This window comes from Suricata suricatta, chromosome X (assembly GCF_006229205.1).
Source record: "Suricata suricatta isolate VVHF042 chromosome X, meerkat_22Aug2017_6uvM2_HiC, whole genome shotgun sequence".
Lineage (NCBI taxonomy): Eukaryota > Metazoa > Chordata > Mammalia > Carnivora > Herpestidae > Suricata > Suricata suricatta.
The window spans coordinates 26131226-26149672 of record NC_043717.1 but is presented as its reverse complement, the minus strand read 5'-3'; the positions used below and the strand labels follow the sequence as shown (position 1 = coordinate 26149672).

At 36.3% G+C, this 18447-nt stretch overlaps 1 protein-coding gene across 9 annotated transcripts in view; it reads left to right on the top strand.

The window, feature by feature from the left end:
* DMD (dystrophin) overlaps nucleotides 1–18447 on the top strand; it is a 1657593-nt gene that overhangs the window by 531801 nt on the left and 1107345 nt on the right. For all 9 annotated transcript variants that reach the window (XM_029929473.1, XM_029929472.1, XM_029929470.1 and 6 more), the window contains one exon: nucleotides 5637–5809. In XM_029929473.1, coding sequence (XP_029785333.1) covers nucleotides 5637–5809 — 173 coding nt within the window. The remainder of the gene's footprint in view (nucleotides 1–5636; nucleotides 5810–18447) is intronic.

The window sequence follows — 18447 nt, the reverse complement described above, 5'->3', positions numbered from 1 at the left end:
AGAACTTTATCTCAACCTGGTTAATTGGCAGAAAGGTCCCTTGTTTAGTTCCCTAGATAAATGGTCTGTAATGTCTAGTTTCTCTTTTTAGCCCATTGCAGGCACTTATTACACAGCACTTGAATCAACAAAGTACTTTTAGGTTCAAATTGTTTGTGTTATGAATTGACTTTAAAGAACTGATTGTCTCTAAGGCGCCTGAGTGGCTCAGTAAGGTGAGTGTCCAACTTCAGCTCAGGTCGTGAGCTCATCGTTCATGATTTTGAGCCCCACATTGGGCCTTGGGCTGAAGTGTGGAGCCTGCTTCAGATTCTCTGTCTCCCTCTCTGTCTCCCCGCCTTTCTGTCTCTCAAAAATAAGCATTAAAATTTTTTAAAAAGTGATTTTCTCTCTAGGGAGGCTCATGTTTTTAAATATCATTTAGGTCAAAGTTTAAGCTTATGTTAACACATCTGGGTTATCAAGGCACTCGTATTTAAACCACCAGCTTATCAAATAGAAACCTTACCTACAGCTTCACAGTTCATAATCTTCTAATGTTCCTTATTTTACATACCCAGACTTCATCTTTCAGTTGAGAAAGTCGCTTTGCTGTCTATTTTTTCTCTATTAGCAGTATGTAAATGAGGGACTTATTCGACTTGATGCCATGAATTAGAGTTGCAAGGATGCTATTTTAAAATAGGAGGGACGGACGGGGTGATGGTCATGGTGGGGGGCACTTGTGGGGAGAAGCACTGGGTGTTATATGGAAACCAATTTGATAGTAAACTATTTTAAAAAAAGAAACTTCAAAAAATAAAATAAAATAAAGTATTAAGGACCTAAATCTTACACACTCATGTACAAGTACCTTCCAGAAATGAAAGTTTCCTTTGGCAGTAAGAATGACTAACAAACCTCTTACAGAATCTAGACGGAGGGTGGAGAGGTCAATTCATAGGGGCATGTCAAAAATAAGAAAAAAAATGTTGACTAAGAAGAGGGTACCTCGTGATTTTGCCATCATATTTTCAGGTAAGATAAGGAACTATTCAGGGATAGACCTGAAAATAATATATTCCATAGTGATCCTAGGGATTTTTCTATCACCATAGCAACTGCAGGGACTATGGTTTCATTTTTAGAGGGTCAGAAACTATAAAGATCACTTATTTCTAGACAAACTAAAATAGTAAAAAGCTATAAAAGATCTCATCTTTGACTTTAAACTGGAAACTGCTACAGAATTTTCTTTGGTGCATATACCATTTTTCTGTGTGCAGTGCCTCAGGGACCAGAGTATGTGTAGGGACTTTAAAAAGGATTTCCTGGACTCCAGCCAATTTTGACAGCACTCTCTGAGAATGCGCCAAGGAGCTATTATCTAGATATCCAGGGAGTGTGACATCCCCTGCCCCAGTTTTTGCTTTTTGCTTTTCTCATTGAGGATAGAAGTTTTCCTGACTTTGCAACATGCTGCCCAGCATTGCTAAAACCGTTCATAACTCGATTCGCAGCAATTCTACCACTTTCCAGAGAATTGGGAGCTCTCCAGAGATTTGGATTAAAATCAGGAACCTTTGCAAGCTCAGATCCTCAGAGAGCAAATAGATTTACCTATTTGTGTGTGTGTGTGTGTGTGTGTGTGTGTGTGTGTATGTATGTGTGCACATGAGTGCACACGCACACATTTACACACAGTCCACATCAAAGCCATAAGCAGATGACTTTTGTTCTGTTGGGGAAAATCCTCCTTCCCTTCTCTTAAATTTTATCCCTGTTGATATCCCCCACACTCTCTGGCCAAGTCTCCATCTCATATATTGTTAAAATCCTCCCCAATTTTCTGTGAAAGTACACAAAAATATGCCTTTTATTGATATTTATTAAGTTGTTATATTTACCCTAAAAAGAAACAGAGAAAGCACATCCTTACTTACTCAATAGCATCTTAGCACCAGTGCACACTCCCAAAATCCTGTGGGGCAGTGCAGTGAGGGCCACGTATTTATCTGTGCATGCAGGTGTTGCAGTATGGGAGAGAGTCCCCTAGTTTATGGATATCAGAACTTATTTGAAGTAGCTGCATATCTGACACAGAGAGACAGACAGACAGAAACAGAGACCTTTGCTCTAGGGAGTAAACATATCCTCTCCAGACAGAGGGAAGAGTTTAGGTATGTTATTCTTAAACTATAAATTGGAACATAAACAGAGGGATATGGGAACGGTAAGTTTCCAGGTCTTCCTGAAACAGTGCATTAGTCTGAACACCAAGGTATGTTTGCTGTTCAGTTATGCTCTAACTCAGATGCCAGTGCTTTTTGCTCAGAAAGCCCAGACGATGCAGAAACGTGATAAGATGTCTTTCCCAACAATAGTCACCATCTCATTTCTCTTCTCAAAATCTGATGCCAGCTGCCTACTGGATATCTACACTCTGAGGCCCTCAAGGCTTCTCAAAACTGAACTTATCACTTACATGCACATAAGTGCATCTGCACACACACACAACCTGGTGATCTATCTGAAATCCTTTTACTCAGTGATACTCCTCTTCTTCTGGGTGCTTATGCCAGAAACCTGGGGGTAATTTGAGTCTTTCCTCTTCTTCACTCAACACATAGTCACTGAGTTGTGCCAAGTTTTCTTCCTAAACAACTTTCTCAATCTAACTCAAACATGAATACCAGCCAGATGGCCAGTCACATTAATGGTTTTGTTTTTTAATTTTGTGTATGTGATAATGGTATTGTGTGTACTTTCCTTGAAAACAATTTGCATATTTTGGGAACATACTTATGTGTTTATACATAAAATACTATATAAATTTCAAAATAATCTAATTGAGGAGGTGAATGGGTAGGAGTATCATGAAACAAGGATTTTCATGACTTTATAAAAATTGGAACTGGACAGTAGGTTTATGGGGGCTATTTATACTATTTTCTTGCTTTTGTATATATTTGACATTCTCCATCATAATTATTTTATGACTCATTGTTCTCCACTGGCTACTGAATTACATTCAGATTTTTAAAAATACATTACTAATCATCTCTAGCCTCTTCTTCCTGACCCATCTTCTCCTAATCTTCTACATTTCCAAAAAGACACTCAAATATGACTGCTCATATCCCCTATCTTTGTATGTGTGTTACCTAGTAAGCATAATGTCTTTCCTACTTTACTCAGCTATGTCTACTCCAAATTGTACTTCCTTCATGAGCTTTTTCTCAGTTTGTGACCAAATATGACATATGATTTGTTCCTTCTCTGAATTTCCAGAAGAGATTTGGTACCATTTAGACTACTCATGAAATACTTTCCCGTCATATAGCTGAGGTTCTGTACTATTATTTTTCCATTCAGTTCTCCAAATCACACCCTCCATTACTACCACTATAAGATCAATTTCAAACTTCTTAAAATCAAGCAAATAAAACTATGTTTTACCTGCCTTTTCTTTCTCTCTATTGATCTTAATACATGGAAGAACTCATTAATTATTTGCTCAATTGACTTGTCTGTACCAATTCAGATGAGTGAAATAATCTCATACTAGTAAAGCTAGCTAAATATATAATTTTTGAAAAATTTTTTGAAAATCAGTATTTTTAAAGTTGCATATTACATAATGAACTTGTGATTTGTGATTTTTTTTCTCTTAAATATAATATAGATAAAAATTTTGGAGTTAGTTGATAGGATATGTTCATTTATTCCTTTAGTCAACAAAATACATTGAATACCTACCATATGTTGGCATTGGTTAAAGTTCCATAATCCTAGTAGACTGCAAGACAGATAACATTCCTGCATGCATAGAGTCTCGTCTAGTGGTGTAGAAAGAGCAGTAGATATATAATTTAATAAATACCATGTAGAAAAATAAAGAATACAGGGAATATACAGTAATTAGGGCTGCTGTTTAAAATGAAGTGGTAGAGAAGGCTCTTCTTAGATGAGAAAGAAGTGAGGGAACTAGTCATATAAGTGTCTTGGAATGAAAGGACATTTTTGACAGAACAGCAAGAAGCGTCGAAGCAAGAAAATGCTTGGCATACTTGAACACAAAAAGGTTTAATGAGGCTGAAATGTTTTGGATTCTAAGGAGACTAAGAAAAGATAAGATTAGAATGATAGACAACATATAACCAACTAATTTAGAACATTGCAGCCCATGGTAAACATGATGGGTTTGATGAGGATCCGTTTGGTGATGGTGATTTTGAACAGAGGAGAAATACGATGCGATTTATGTTGTGAAAAAAATCTTTTCAGCTCTCGTGGGGGAAAAGTGACTGGATGAGGAGCAAGAATGGAAGCAGGAAGATCATTTAGGTAGCCATTGGAATAATCCAGATGAGATACAATCATAGATTAGGTCATAGCTATAGCAAGGGAGGTTATGAGAATGGGTCAAATTCTAGACATGTTCTAGAAGTAGAACCAACATGATTGTCTAACGACTTGAATACTGGAGGCTAAAAAAAGAAAGGCCAAGGATGACTCCAAGGTTGTCAGCCTGAATACCAAGTAATTGCTATGTCATTTACTTAAATGGAAAAACTATTAAAAAAGAAGGGTAAGGGGATGCAGTTCATAATTTGGCTGGGGTTACATTAAGTTTGAGATGCTCAACATCCACATGTCAAAAAAGCAGTCAGATTTGTGACTCTCTTTTCCAATTTGAGGTCAGGGCTGGCAATATAAGTTTGGGAGTCATCATTGAATAGGAGGTATTTACAGTCATGGGATCAAGTGGAATATAGATAGAGAAGGAAATAAGTCAAAATGAAGCTAGAGGACTCCAGTATTAAGAGATCAGTCAGAGAACAATTCCTTAGTAAAGGAGACTAAGAAGCAGTGGACAAGAAGGTAGAAGAAAAGCCATCAGAGTTCAGGTTACAGAAGCCAAATGAAGATAGAGTTTTAAGACAAAGGGAGTGATTCAGTTGTATTGAGATGAGAACTGTCAATTACCCATTGAATCTGAACATGTTGAAATCACTTGGCTTCAGGGATGATGATTTTAAAAAGTCAGTAATTAAGAATTCCAAGACTGGTCATCAGTATCCAAATTATGGAAAGTCACCAAGTGTCCATCGACAGATGAATGGATAAGAAAGATGTGGTATATATACAACGGAATATTACTCAGCCATAAAAATGAAATCTTGCCATTTGTGACAACTTGGATGGAACTAGAGTGTATTATGCCAAGTGAAATAAGTCAGAAAAACACGAATACCATATGATCTCAGTTGTATGTGAGATTTAAGAAACGAAACAGAGGAACATAAGAGAAGGGGGATAAAAGAGGGAGGCGAACGATAAGATACTCTTAACTATAGAGAACAAACAGGCTTGCTGGAGGGAGGGAAGGTGGGGAGGATGGGATAGATAGGTAATGGGCATTAAGGCAGGCTCTTGTTGGGATGAGCCCTGGATGTTATAGGTAAGTGGATCACTAAATACAACTTCGGAAACTAATATCACACTATATGTTAACTAACTACAATTTAAATAAAAATGAAACACTAAACAAATTGTAAGACTATTACTTCTGGGGGTTATAAATTTACTTTTTTTTCTTTTTACATAGACAGCTGATTCATTTCTGAAAGTGTTTCAAATTTTCGATATTGCAGAACATAAAAGACAGCCTACAACAAATCTCATGTCGGATTGACATCATTCACAATAAGAAGACAGCAGCATTGCACAGTGCCACTCCTACAGAACGGTCGAAGCTACAGGAAGCTGTCTCACGGCTCGATGTCCAATGGGAAAGAGTTAACAAAATGTACAAGGACCGACAAGGGTAGATAACACTTTTATTTTCCTGAATTATATACTCATTTTCAGGTAACTCTAGAGTTCATCTCAGTGTTCTACATGTAAATATAGAAAGGAAGAGAAGGGAGAAGCATTATATTTGTTGGAAAAAGGTAAGTGGAGTGAGAACAAATAGTGATGAACAGACTAATGAGCTTAATTCTAGCCATTATTCTGTATTGGGATTCACGTTATGTTGGAGCACTATTTCCTTTGAAAATTTCACGTAATGTTAAAATAGGTCTTGTTAGTTAATTGAGGTGCTTTAAAAAACTGCGTGATCAAAAATGGGTATCTTTGGTCAAATCTGTGTCCTGTATAGTTACAGCAAATTGATAATTAGATTTATATGTTTAAATGTAAGCTATCAGCAAAAAGTTGATTTTCACTTATTGCTTCTGTTTTGAAGGTGGTCTTAACATGTTGAAGTCCCCCTAATGTTTTTGCTGTGATGAGTTTGTGAAGGGATTTAAAATAAGTTTTTAGTGTTTACCTTAATTAACATATCTAGCTTTTGACCAAATTTTCCAAAATTCATATGCATTCTTTAGCCTCACACCCTAAGAAGGTAACATATTGTTTTCTAAACTTTAGGTTGAAAGTTATGGAGTTCTCATGATTTAAATTTAAAACAGTCAAGATTTGTAGTCTCAGGGCAGTCTTCTTTATTGTTCTAAGGGAAAATAGAATCATAGTGAATGATTATTTGAAACCTCCCTATTAACTTTCTTATCTTTCCATTTTGAAATATCCTTACTTGTATTTTAATTATTTACTATAGTGGTTTTCTAAACTGATACTTACAGCAGAAGTCTCACTTGTCTCTAATAATCATCCCCATTTTGTCCCCATCATTCTCCTTAGAATAAAGTACAGACACTTAATTGAGCATCTAAGGCCTTCACGTGACCCTGGTTTTTTTGTTCAGCCTCACTGCTTATCTGTCCCTGCCTGTCCTCCACGGTCTGCAAGTTCTCTTCTAGCAGTATGAAACTGATTTGAAGATTCCCAAATATTCTGTGCCCCCCTCTAGCCTTTGTCTCCTACAGGTCTCACCTATGAGTTGAGTATAAAATCTAGAAACCTAAGTATTCTTTAAACCTTTAATGTAATATCAAATCAATATTCCATTTATGTGTTTGCAAATATTGCCAGACTTGGTGGCTGCCCTGCAGAGGACCTGCTCTGAAGTGACCTGCTCCTAGAACTTACCACATAGCAATCAGTTTGTTTACTGTTCTGCCTACTGTATAAACTCCTTGATATTTTCAAAAATTTTTAACATTTATTCATTTTTGAGAGTCAGAGAGAGAGAGGAAGCAGGGATGGGTCATAGAGAGAGATACCCACAGAATCTGAAGACAGGCTCCAGGCTCTGAGCTGTCAGCACAGAGCCTCACGTGGGGCTTGAACCCACCAACTGGGAGATAATAACCTCAGCCGAAGTCAGAGACTTAACCAGCTGAGCCCCCCAGATGCCCCACCATTTTTTTTTTGCACAAGCTCCTTTTGAGACAAGAGCTATATTTTGTTTTGTGTGATATTCTCGGGGCTAATACTGTACAGTTGACCCTTGAACAACACAGGTTTAAGCTGCAAGGGTCCACTTGTAGTTTTTTTTTTTTTTGGATAGGTAATTTTTATAAGTACACTATAGGAATATGAATGTACTCTCTCTTCCTAATGATTTTCCTAAAAACATTTTCTTTCTTTAGCTTATTTTATTATAGGAATACAGTATATAGTACATAAAATATGTGTTAATAGATTGTATATGTTATCAGTAAGGCTTTCAGTCAACATTAGGCTATTAGAAGGTAAGTTTTGGGGGGGTCAAAAGTTGTATATGGATTTTTGATTGCATAGCGGGTCAGCACCCCTAACACCCACATCATTCAAGGGTCAGCTATACTGAGTTTAAAGTGGATGTTTAGTGTGTCTAGATTCAAGCTTCCTCCCAGGAATCTGACACTGCTTATCCTTGGATGATCTAATAGTTTATCTCAAATTACTGGAAAACATTTGATGTCAGGATATCCACAGCCATTCCTTATAAAAGAAAAGAAACTCAGCAACCCTGCCTATATACTGCAAAAGGCAAACTTACCATGCCACCACAGTGCGCCTTTTCTCGATATCCCACATTGACTCATTATGAGCCTCTCCCAGCTACTGCAATGAGGTCAGTGTCATCCCCCTTTTTAGGGGAGCTCCTTCTGCTGTTGGGATGCCCCTGTCTCTCTTCCTTTATCTGTGTTTTCTCCTAGCCATCCAGATCAGCAACACCATCCCCTAGGAACTATGGAAGGTTCTTGAGTAGCTAGTGCCTACTATGATTTATAGGCACCTACCACTCTTGCCCGAAATCAGGGGTGAAACTTTCTGCTTTTTGAGGCTTCACCCCCATATTATATATGTCATCTTTGGCCAGTAAACTAGTTATTACCTTCCACAGTTTCATACAGAGGTTTCCCTTTCTCTTTACCTCCAACCGTAGACTTTAAAAGAAGCAGAAGCACTAATGCCAAACCACCAACTGGATAAACTGAAATCTCACTCAAAACCTGGAGTCTTTCCTATGTCTGGCAAAGGATAGAGTATCTCTAACCCCATTAGACTCATTATTTTCTTATACCCAGTGTCTGGAATTACTATCCTAATTTATTCTAATTTGCCATCTCTAGGAATTGGTCAGGAGCTCTTCAGTTTCTTTTCACTTCTTGTCTAGTCTCAAGTAAAACTGTTTTAAGTCATTGCTTATGAACATAGGCTCTAGAATCCAAACTGTTTTGGAATCCTGACCTTGCTGCTGGCCAGCCATGTGCCCTTGAGCAAGTTCCTTAACTTTGTTGGCTTTACAATTCCCTTATATATAAAATGGGATAAACTTATTTTTCTAAGTCATAGGGTTGTTATGAAAGCTAAGTGACAGTGCATGGAGGGTGTTTAGTGGATTGCTTATACATGATAATGACTGAATTAAACTTGACAGTTTTCATGACAAAAATGATGGATTTTTGGCTTTGGTAGTCTTTATTCCTTTTAATTCATCCTGATATTTTTTCACATTTTCTTGAGCACCACATAGAGATGACTTAAATTCAGTCCCTGCTTGAAGAACTCTCCATTCCTAGAGAACAAATTGGACAAATAGGCAGTAAAATACATCTCCATTCTTAGGAACAAATTGGACAAAAAGGCAGTAAAATACAGGCTAATAGATATGAGCTATGCTAGATGACTAGAATCACATCCCTGGGGAATAGAATAGGGGCATCTTACTCAGAAATAAAGCAAGGTCTATGGACCATTCAAGGTTCTGAGTCACAACTATCAGAAAGTGACTTTGGGTACCTTAGATAGAATGACCTAATTCATTGGAAGGCTATTAGCTATCTCATGGAATCAATGGAAAGACCAGAAAGCTAGGTTTAAAACTAGGAAGAAACCACCAAGGAAGACCAGGCTAGGGATCCAGAAACATATCTAGCATCAAGGTACAAGATAAATCTGGAATTTAAACTGCTCACATAGCCATGGTCCACTGGTGCATAAGACATGCCATTGATAGTGGATATTGCTTGTTACTATCACTGTTAAAATATATCTCAATTATTGCTTCTTTTCATGTCATTAACTTTATAATTAAGGTTTCTGATAGAATAATCTGATACAGCAGGGCATGGATTTTTTCTCTCTAAAGGGCCAATTTGCAAATATCTTAGTCTTTGCAGGCCCTATAATTTTTGTTGCAACTACACAATTCTGCTGTTGTAGGGTATAAGAAGTCATAGATGATACATAAATTAATAGTCATGGCTTGTTCTAATAAAACTATTTTCAGAGATATGTGGCTGAGAGGTGCCTGTGTAGCTTGGTCACTTAAGCATTCAACTTTTGCTCAGGTCATGATCTGATGGTTTCATGAGTTTGAGCCCTGTGTCAGGCTCTCTGCACTGACTGGACAGAGCCTGTTTGGGATTCATTCATTCTCTCTCTCTCTCTCTCTCTCTCTCTCTCTCTCTCTCTCTCCCCCCACCCTCTTTCTCTCTCCTTCCCTCTTTGCTCACACTCTCTCTGTCTCCCTCAAAATAAATAAATAATTAAAAAAATTTTTTTAAAAAAAGCAAAGATAGGTACTTGACCAGATTTTCCTGGTGGGCCTTACATTGCTGATTCCTATTATAAAGCAAGCATAGGTTATGTAAGCAGATTCTAACTGCCAGGGCTAAGGGAAAATAAATAGCTGGAATTTGGATTTCATCGTAGTGTTAGGTCATGTCTCCCACCAAAGCTCTTACAAGGGTTGATTATTAAATCTTTGGAGAGATCAAAAGCTATACATTCCTAAATAAACAAATGTCCAGTACAGCATTCATGTTGGGTCTCAACAAAAATGTCCTGAATCTTTAAATAAGCTAACTTGAGGTTAAAGAGAAATACCCTTGAGCCAGTAAGATGGGCTATCTTGGTATCTTTTTCTCATATGATTCATGTATGAGAGTGTATTAGTCAGATATTACCATAATATGGTGGTATAAAGCACCCTAAAACTCAGATGACTTAAAACAAGCATTTATCCTCATGGTCATGTATCTTTAAGTTGCCTGTGGTTTGGCTGAACTAGGTTGGGCTCAGCTGTGCAGCTCTTTGAATCCATGGGCTAGCTGAGGTAGACTACAAGATATGTATTGTTTTAAGGTCTGCTACCTATACCTTTTTTCTGGACCCAAAATTAAGGGTCAGTGGCATACTCTTCTCCTGAGAGCATGGACCAAGTTTAACCTTCCTTGTAGACTTGTGCTTACGTTATAGACCACTTATAGTGTGTGTTGACATGAAGTCCAGTCACATTCCTTTGGCCAAAGCAAGCCTGACATCAGCAGAGTGGCAAAGTTGTATCTTCCTACAGTGGAAGGGGAGGAGGAGTGAATATTTGCTATACAGTAACCTATTGTTGATAGTTAATAATTAATCATAAAGAATTTTTTATAGCTAGAATCACCCTTAGTGATTTGTCCTGCTTCATTGTTTTATCAGGAGACTAAATTAAAAAGCCGTTAAATGACTTGCCCAAACACATATTAAATAGCACATCTGCATATTTCCATTTCACCAGAATGTTTAGCTCTAATTGATTTTTGTAGTTTATACTCAGAATAAGTTACAAATATGAGAAAATGCATTAGACTCCTTGCATTCCTTAGGCAAAGGTTCTGAGACCATCATTAATCACCAAATTCATGAATGCTATAATGACAAAACTCAACTTTATTAAATGTCATAAAGTAAAACAGACATTACTTTTTAGATGAAGGCAAGTAGAGAATTAAAAGCTGGATGATTTGTGACTTTTCGTTCATTATCTAAGAGACCTGCTTTCATACCTTGTCTTCCAGCAAATAGAATTTCATCATGTGTCTCAGTAAAGTTTCATATCTCCAAAATACTAAAAGTGACTTCTTTTCCTGTGGAAACACAAATACTAAACACAGTAAATATTTACCTCATGAATCCTTTGTGTCTATAGACTTATCCATGTATGTAGATAGATATACAAATATATAACATAAACCTTTAACTGGGAAATTAATAATTATTGCTAAATTCTGTTTTCATCTAATTCTTGGTAGATACTCACTACTTATAAAATATACCTACAAGAAACATGTGAAAATGAAGAAATGATTAACGTAAGATCTACCTAGTATTAGAGAAATGCGGTCTTTTCTTTCTGAAGGAAAGAAAGTGTTTGTTGAAGACAAACACGTAAGAAGTGCCAGGTACTCTCTTTTCTTTACTTTCTTTCTGATGCCATGTTTAGTATCCCTCAAACCATTTTGAATCTGCCCCATTTTCAGGAAATTACTCCCCAAACCTAAGAGTATAACACAATTCAAATGAGATAATAAAAATGAAAGCAATTTCTAGACTACAAATTGCTGTACAGCCATAAGATGGCATTATTGTGTAGCAACATGGTTTTCACATGACATCAAGTAAGTGACTTTTTAAAATCGGTGTTCTTCCATGGAATCCCATTAAGTCATATACTTTGGGATGGCTCACCCATACATGTAAATAGTTAAATTCAAGGTTATTCTGAGCTTTAGATCTGGTGTAAAGAGGACATGAGAGTAAAGTACTGATTCTTATAATATTGAATTTTTAGAGAAAAAATAGTGTAAAAACTGGGGAAAGCAGAGTGAGGATATTTCAAAAATCAAATTCTATTACCAGTGATATTTTATAAAATCAGAAATGGAAAGATGGTACTGCAGAAAAGAATCCAGATGCAAAAGAATGCATATTGTATGAGTCCACTTGTATAAAACCAAAAAATGAGCCTTTGAAGGTTCAAGGTCAAATATTGTGTCCTTTGTTGAAGAGCAGTAATTAACAAGGGCAGGAGCAGATTTTGGAGTCCCAATTAATGGCTCATCTCTTGATCTGGATGTTGTTTGCATAGATATGTTTTTCTTAGGAAAGTTTATGAAACTATGCATTTGTGGTTTGTACACTTTTCTGCATGTATGCTATACTTGAATGAATTTTATACTTAAAATCTTTGAATAATAAATAAATACTTGTTCAAGTATAGGAAAGACCTAGTCTCAAAAAAAAGCATTTTAGGAAAAATGTGTAGCTTACAGAAATGCATATTATATTGTTGTGCTTTTGGCATTTCACCACGGATCCCTGAACACTTTATAATTGACCAGTACTTCCTCTCAGATATGTGGGTACTATTGGTCTAGAGAAAGTTTTTCCAAATTTATCACCATCATGCTGGGAACACAGTGCTGCATACAGCAGAATCCTGGGAGATGGAGAGCAGGAAGCTGCTTCCCTCAAGGATTTCTCCTTTGTTTAGTTCCCTTATTGCCAGGCTCACAATAGTGAAGCACTCACAGACCCTTGCTGCCATTTGTACTGCATGAAGGAAAATGAGACAATGAAAGAAATGAAAGGGGAGAAAATAGGGACAGAAACCAAAGAAATCTGATTGGAAGAGAAAGTCTCTTAATCATCTCTGTATTCAGACTAGGGAATGAGCCTGTAATTCTGCAAGCTCACTCCTTTTTTTTTTTTTAATGTTTGTTTATTTTTGAGAGAGAGAAAGAGAGAGAGACAGAGGGTGATCAAGGGAGGGGCAAAAAGAGGTGGAGTCTCAGAATCTGAAGCGGGTTCCAGGCTCTGCGCTGTCAGCCCAGAGCCCAGTGCAGGGCTTGAACCTGTGAACTGCAAGATCATGACCTGAGCCAAAGTCAGACCAACTGAGCTACCCAGGCGCCTCAAGCCCACTCCTAATGCAACTTTCTCACAAGCTTTTTCTATCTCACTTGTAATTTTTTCACTGAGACATTCAGTAAATAGTTATCTCTCATGTCAAGGTGAGGCAAATAACCCCTAAACTCTTTACAGAGGGAAAGAATAATATTCTAATCCTCATGTCGTCACCATACAATTTTACCCTCTAAAGTGGAAGCTAGAGGGACAGATGCATAATCTGGGAGCTTTTCCAGAATTGTTTGTTCCTAAATGAGACATTCAGCTCTAGCAGCATTAGCAGCCTCTTCTATTTGTCACAGTGCCATATGTAGTTGGGAAGATACATGATAAGCACACACAGAATCCTGACAACTCAGGAAAGATTAACATTGCAGTCTTAGAATTAGTCTCCGCTAAATGTGAAGATTTTAATACAAGATGGAATCTTCATATCCGTTTCCCACCCACCCCCTACCCAGGTGTACGTATATGTGCCAGGCATGATTCGACTGTTAGTCTTTGAACTTGGGCGAAATAAGGGAAGATTAAAAAAAAAAAAACCACTTCTGAACATTGGAAAGTCTTTTTATATCTCATTCCAGAATCAATGTTGTACCACCCAGGGAAAGGATTCTCATACATTCATTCATGGGACTGATATAGAAGATGTGTTAAATTGAAGAAGTGAAACTTTCTATTTGTGGTCCATTTTTTTTCACTGTTGAGACCATGATGTGTGGGGAAGGCTTCTGTTGTGGTTCTCCACATCAAGATCTTTTTTAAAAAAAATCCTTATTTATTAAGTCATTGACTTGATAGAATACATTTTTAAAACTTAGTTACCTATGTGAAGAAAATATTACACCATTTATCTTCATAGATTTGTCAGGAAATAAAGATACATGGCACATTCGCCACTTTACCTAAACACGTTAGAAATAACTTAAAATAGTTTAAAGATTATTGTTAACCGTCAAGTTTTCCCCAGTTAAGCATTTTATCCATTATCTTTTCACCTACATTTGTCTACATTAATTGTTCTGATTTATTTTTATTGGTTCCGGGGTACCAGAAATCACCTCAGTTTTGCTTGCTTGTGTGATGCCCAGTATATAGCACACGTGGTTAATAAATGCTCTTTGATTATAATGATGATGATGATGAAAACTAATGGATAACATTTCATATATCCCAGACAGAAATCATCAATACTTTAAGAAAGGCAAATTTCTTACTAAGCCATTATTTTCTGTGACTGCCCTTCACCACACTTCACTCCACAGTATCTCCTCAGCCCTATCTGCCTTCTCTTGCGTATCTCTGCTTTGGTCTGCCCCCTCCTGCACTTTACCTTCTGTTTTGTGCTGCTCTGTTCAAGTGCTTATATTTCTGCTCAGACTCTCTATAGTGTAAAATAATCCCTAACTATTATGAACATCTTTCACTGGCCAGTTGTTGCCCTTTGCACACCACTGAGAAGGCAATTGTGAGCCAAACAGAGGAGTTTTTGTTTCCACCCAGCAGCCCAAAATGAAGTATATGATTTGACTGCTGATTCCAATTATATGGAGGTTTTACCACCAGAAGTAAAGCTTTAAGCCACAAAAGACTAATCCCATATAGTTGGTGTTAGGAAGTATATAATGCTAACGTATTGACTACCTAATGGTCTCATTAAACCAAACCAATTATCAACAAACAGTGTGCTTATCTCGTAATTATTATTTTTAAAACTCTGTTTAAAACATGAATCATTCAGTATGGTGTACCATTTGAATTGGATACCTAAACTAGCCGTCTATTTGTATTTCCTGTTTTTGAAGTTTCATTTAACATACAGTGTAATAATTTCTTGTTTACTTATAATTTCTTCCGAATTCTTTGTTGTTGAGAATAGCTGGTGAAGGAATTGAATGGAGGAGATATGTTGTATTTATTTAATGAAAGGACTTTTTGAAATGCATTAAATAGAAGTTTGTTTCTACCTATCAGCTTATCTTCTGTATGTTTCTCTTGCTATTTCAAAGCACTCAAGAGTTGCAGAGTGATTTGCTTTTTATGATAGCCATTTCATACAGGATCATTTGCCTTATATCTTCAACATTTTCAGATTCTTATAAATCTTTACAGTTCACATAGAGGTTAGTTTAAAACTTGCTTCAAATAAGAAATCGACTAGACATAAAATTCTTATAATCTTAGAGTTAACCATAGATCAATATCCTGAATCTTTTTCTCGAAGTAATTGAACATTTTTGTTTCCCAGGATAGCTATATACACACATTTCCATTCTTCACCATAGATGATTCTATTTCTTCACTGCACACAAGCTATAGTTCGCTTGTTTGTTATCTAAATAAACTTGTATTTTCATTATTGTCAAAGGGAAAAGGCTCTAATTCAGAAAACCAATCTTACACCTATAGGACTGGCCTCATTTGGGAAATAATGCCACTATTTAACTTTACTCACTGTATGTTTCTTGGCTTTGTCATATCAAAAATTTCCCTTCTCTAAATATACATTTTCCCCCTCTAAATGGAATAGACACGTTTTGGAAGAAAGGGAAACTGTGCTAAATGTAATCTTTCTGGAAATTCTCTTTATCAGAGTTTGTTTTGGCTTCACTAAAATAGAAACATATTTCTGTCTTCTTAAAAATGGATGAGTATGCAGTCAAGGCAGGTGTAATGGCTCTGATCATTCCTGCTTTCTGCCCAGCTGTCCTTCTATGGTGGGCTGTCATTCACATGTTGTAAGATGGAGCTCCTACCACATCTACATTCAAAGAAGCAAGATGGGAGGTGGGGAAAAGTGTCTAAATATGCATACTGAGTGTCTTTTAGTAAAATTTTCTTGAACTGCATTGTTTTACGTATACTCCATTGGCTAGAAGTCAGTCATGTGACCACACCTAAGCTTCAAGGGTGACTAGAAAATATTATATTTATTTTTGGATGCTTTGTGCTCTGTCAAAAATTGTACTTTCATGGATAAACAGGAGAATGGATATTGGAAGAGAACTAACAATCTTCAATATATTCTTAGAAAAAGTATATTTTGTTTTTTTAAGCACTCCTAAGAAATGTGTAAAATATGTCGCTAAGTCTAGAGTTATATCCTTCCTCTACTCTTTCATCATTTTATGAACTCTGGTTCAGTTAACATCTCATTCTGGCTTCCTGAATTCTGCTAATATAAAAGTAGAAGTTTTTCATCATTGCCCGACCCCAGCCTCTTCTGGCCCTCCATGTTCTCAAAACATTTTCTTATTAACCAATTCACTAGTCTGATACTTTTCCCTCTTTCCAGCAAAGCCACTGCTTAGCCAAGGAGAGAGATGGTGACTTAGTTGCCATCATGCTCCTGGGTTATATATTCCCTACTTAGGTTGACTAAATTTGGGTCATTGGTAAACCACAGCAGTTGAGATTACTAACACCAAGAATACCACTATAAAATAAGGATCCAAGACCAAGCAGAAATTAAGACAGTGAACTGAAATTTCAGGACATCACTGTTTCTGGACATGTGAGACAGGCCTTGCATTAGATTAAATATCTTCTTTTTTTTAGCAACACCTACGTGCCAGGCATGCATTCAGCACTTTACATATATGATTTCCTCCTCAGGAGTACTTTATTTCACATATGAGGAGCTTGAGGTATAGAGGGAACAAATAATTGCCTTACACATACATAGGAAGAATATGGCAGAACCTATATTTTGACTCAAGTTATGAACTCTTGTCTTCTGCACCCCTTATCTTTTATGCATTTCACATAGGATTTCTTGTGCTCAACAATTGTGGTCTCTCTTCCAGATGTCATTATTTGGTAGCAGCAGCAGGGATAGATACAAAAAATTTTAAAATTCTCGTATCTGAAACCACAATGTCTTAAAGCAGTGTTTAATAATTGGAAGGCAGTATCTTTATGTTCAGTATCTCTAGAGAAATAGATTGTGATTCTATAAGTTGCTTGGCAAAGTCAAGTGATAAAGGATTTTCTCAAGTTCTTGAGGAACCCTGATTTTTTTTTTTTTTTGGCAGTCAGAGCGCTATGCATCATTCAGGACCATGTGCAAATATTACCATTTGGAATACTTTGCTACTCTCAATTTTTCCAGTTTCTCAGTTCCTAGAACTCTGTTTATGTAGTTTTCTTATAGATGCTTACCATGAATTTAAATGTCTTATATCACTGTGTGCAACTCTGTAACATCCAACAGAGTTTTTGTTTCTATAGAGTACAATCTCCACCATACACCTCCTATCACGCCTAAGCCAAACACAGTATAATTCTATGGTAGCTGCTCAATACATAGTCATTTTTTAAAGTGAGGAGTCCTTAAATGTAAATTATAAACTGCTAACTCAAAAGCTGCAATATTTTGAAATAAATAAGATTCTTGCTTGGCTAACAAGAACTTCATTCCCATTATGGTTTATTCAATAAGATATTTATATAGGGTAAATTTCCTCAAATATGCTTTTAGTTCTCCATAATAATACTGTATTATGACTTTGAGGTGTGGATAGCAATATATGAATAATATGAGATCTCGATGTGTTCTTTATGTTATTTGAGAGAAATAAACAGTCTCTCAAGAAGAAAAATATGCCCATTAGCCAGTAGAATCAACATATTCTCCTGGTAGAAGTCAACAAACTTTGTTTGCTGTCTTACTTGTTTGTTTTAACTTATGCTCTTCAGAGGGTAGGGAGGGGGTACAGAATTTGTTGCTGTTAAAAATTCTGACACTTAAAAAATCTGTTTGCTCTGTGAGAAAGGAAAATTTTGACCTATAAGGCAATTTTTACAAGAATTATTTTATTAGTTTTAGTTTATCCATGGAGAATCTCAAAGTCCTCGTGAAAACATCAGTTCCCTCAAGGGAAAGCTGCCTATTACAAGCTAAAAATATGGTTTTTGAGAGATTTCTGCTTGAAACAACACATTTTAAAATATTCTATGTGGTTTGCCAAAATGTTTACATACTTAGAAAATTAAATAACAGTTTAGATGGACTTTTTAAAAAATCTTAATATTTGAAAAAATTGTATATTTGAGTAAATGTAAGCTGTATATTTTTTCACAAACTAAACACTTTATATACCTTCTATTGAATTTCTGGCTTGTTTTCTTGCTTTTCTTAATTTCTGTCATTTGTGCTTCTATAATATTCAGAGATAACAGTAGAAACTAAGGATTGTCACTCCATGCCCTTTGTTTTAAAGTAATTCTGAAATAATCAGTTATATAATTCTGTAATCTTTATGGATACCTTCTATAAAGTAGTAGCTTCATAATTAGGACATAGATACCAATTCTTGTATTTGTCCTATCCCT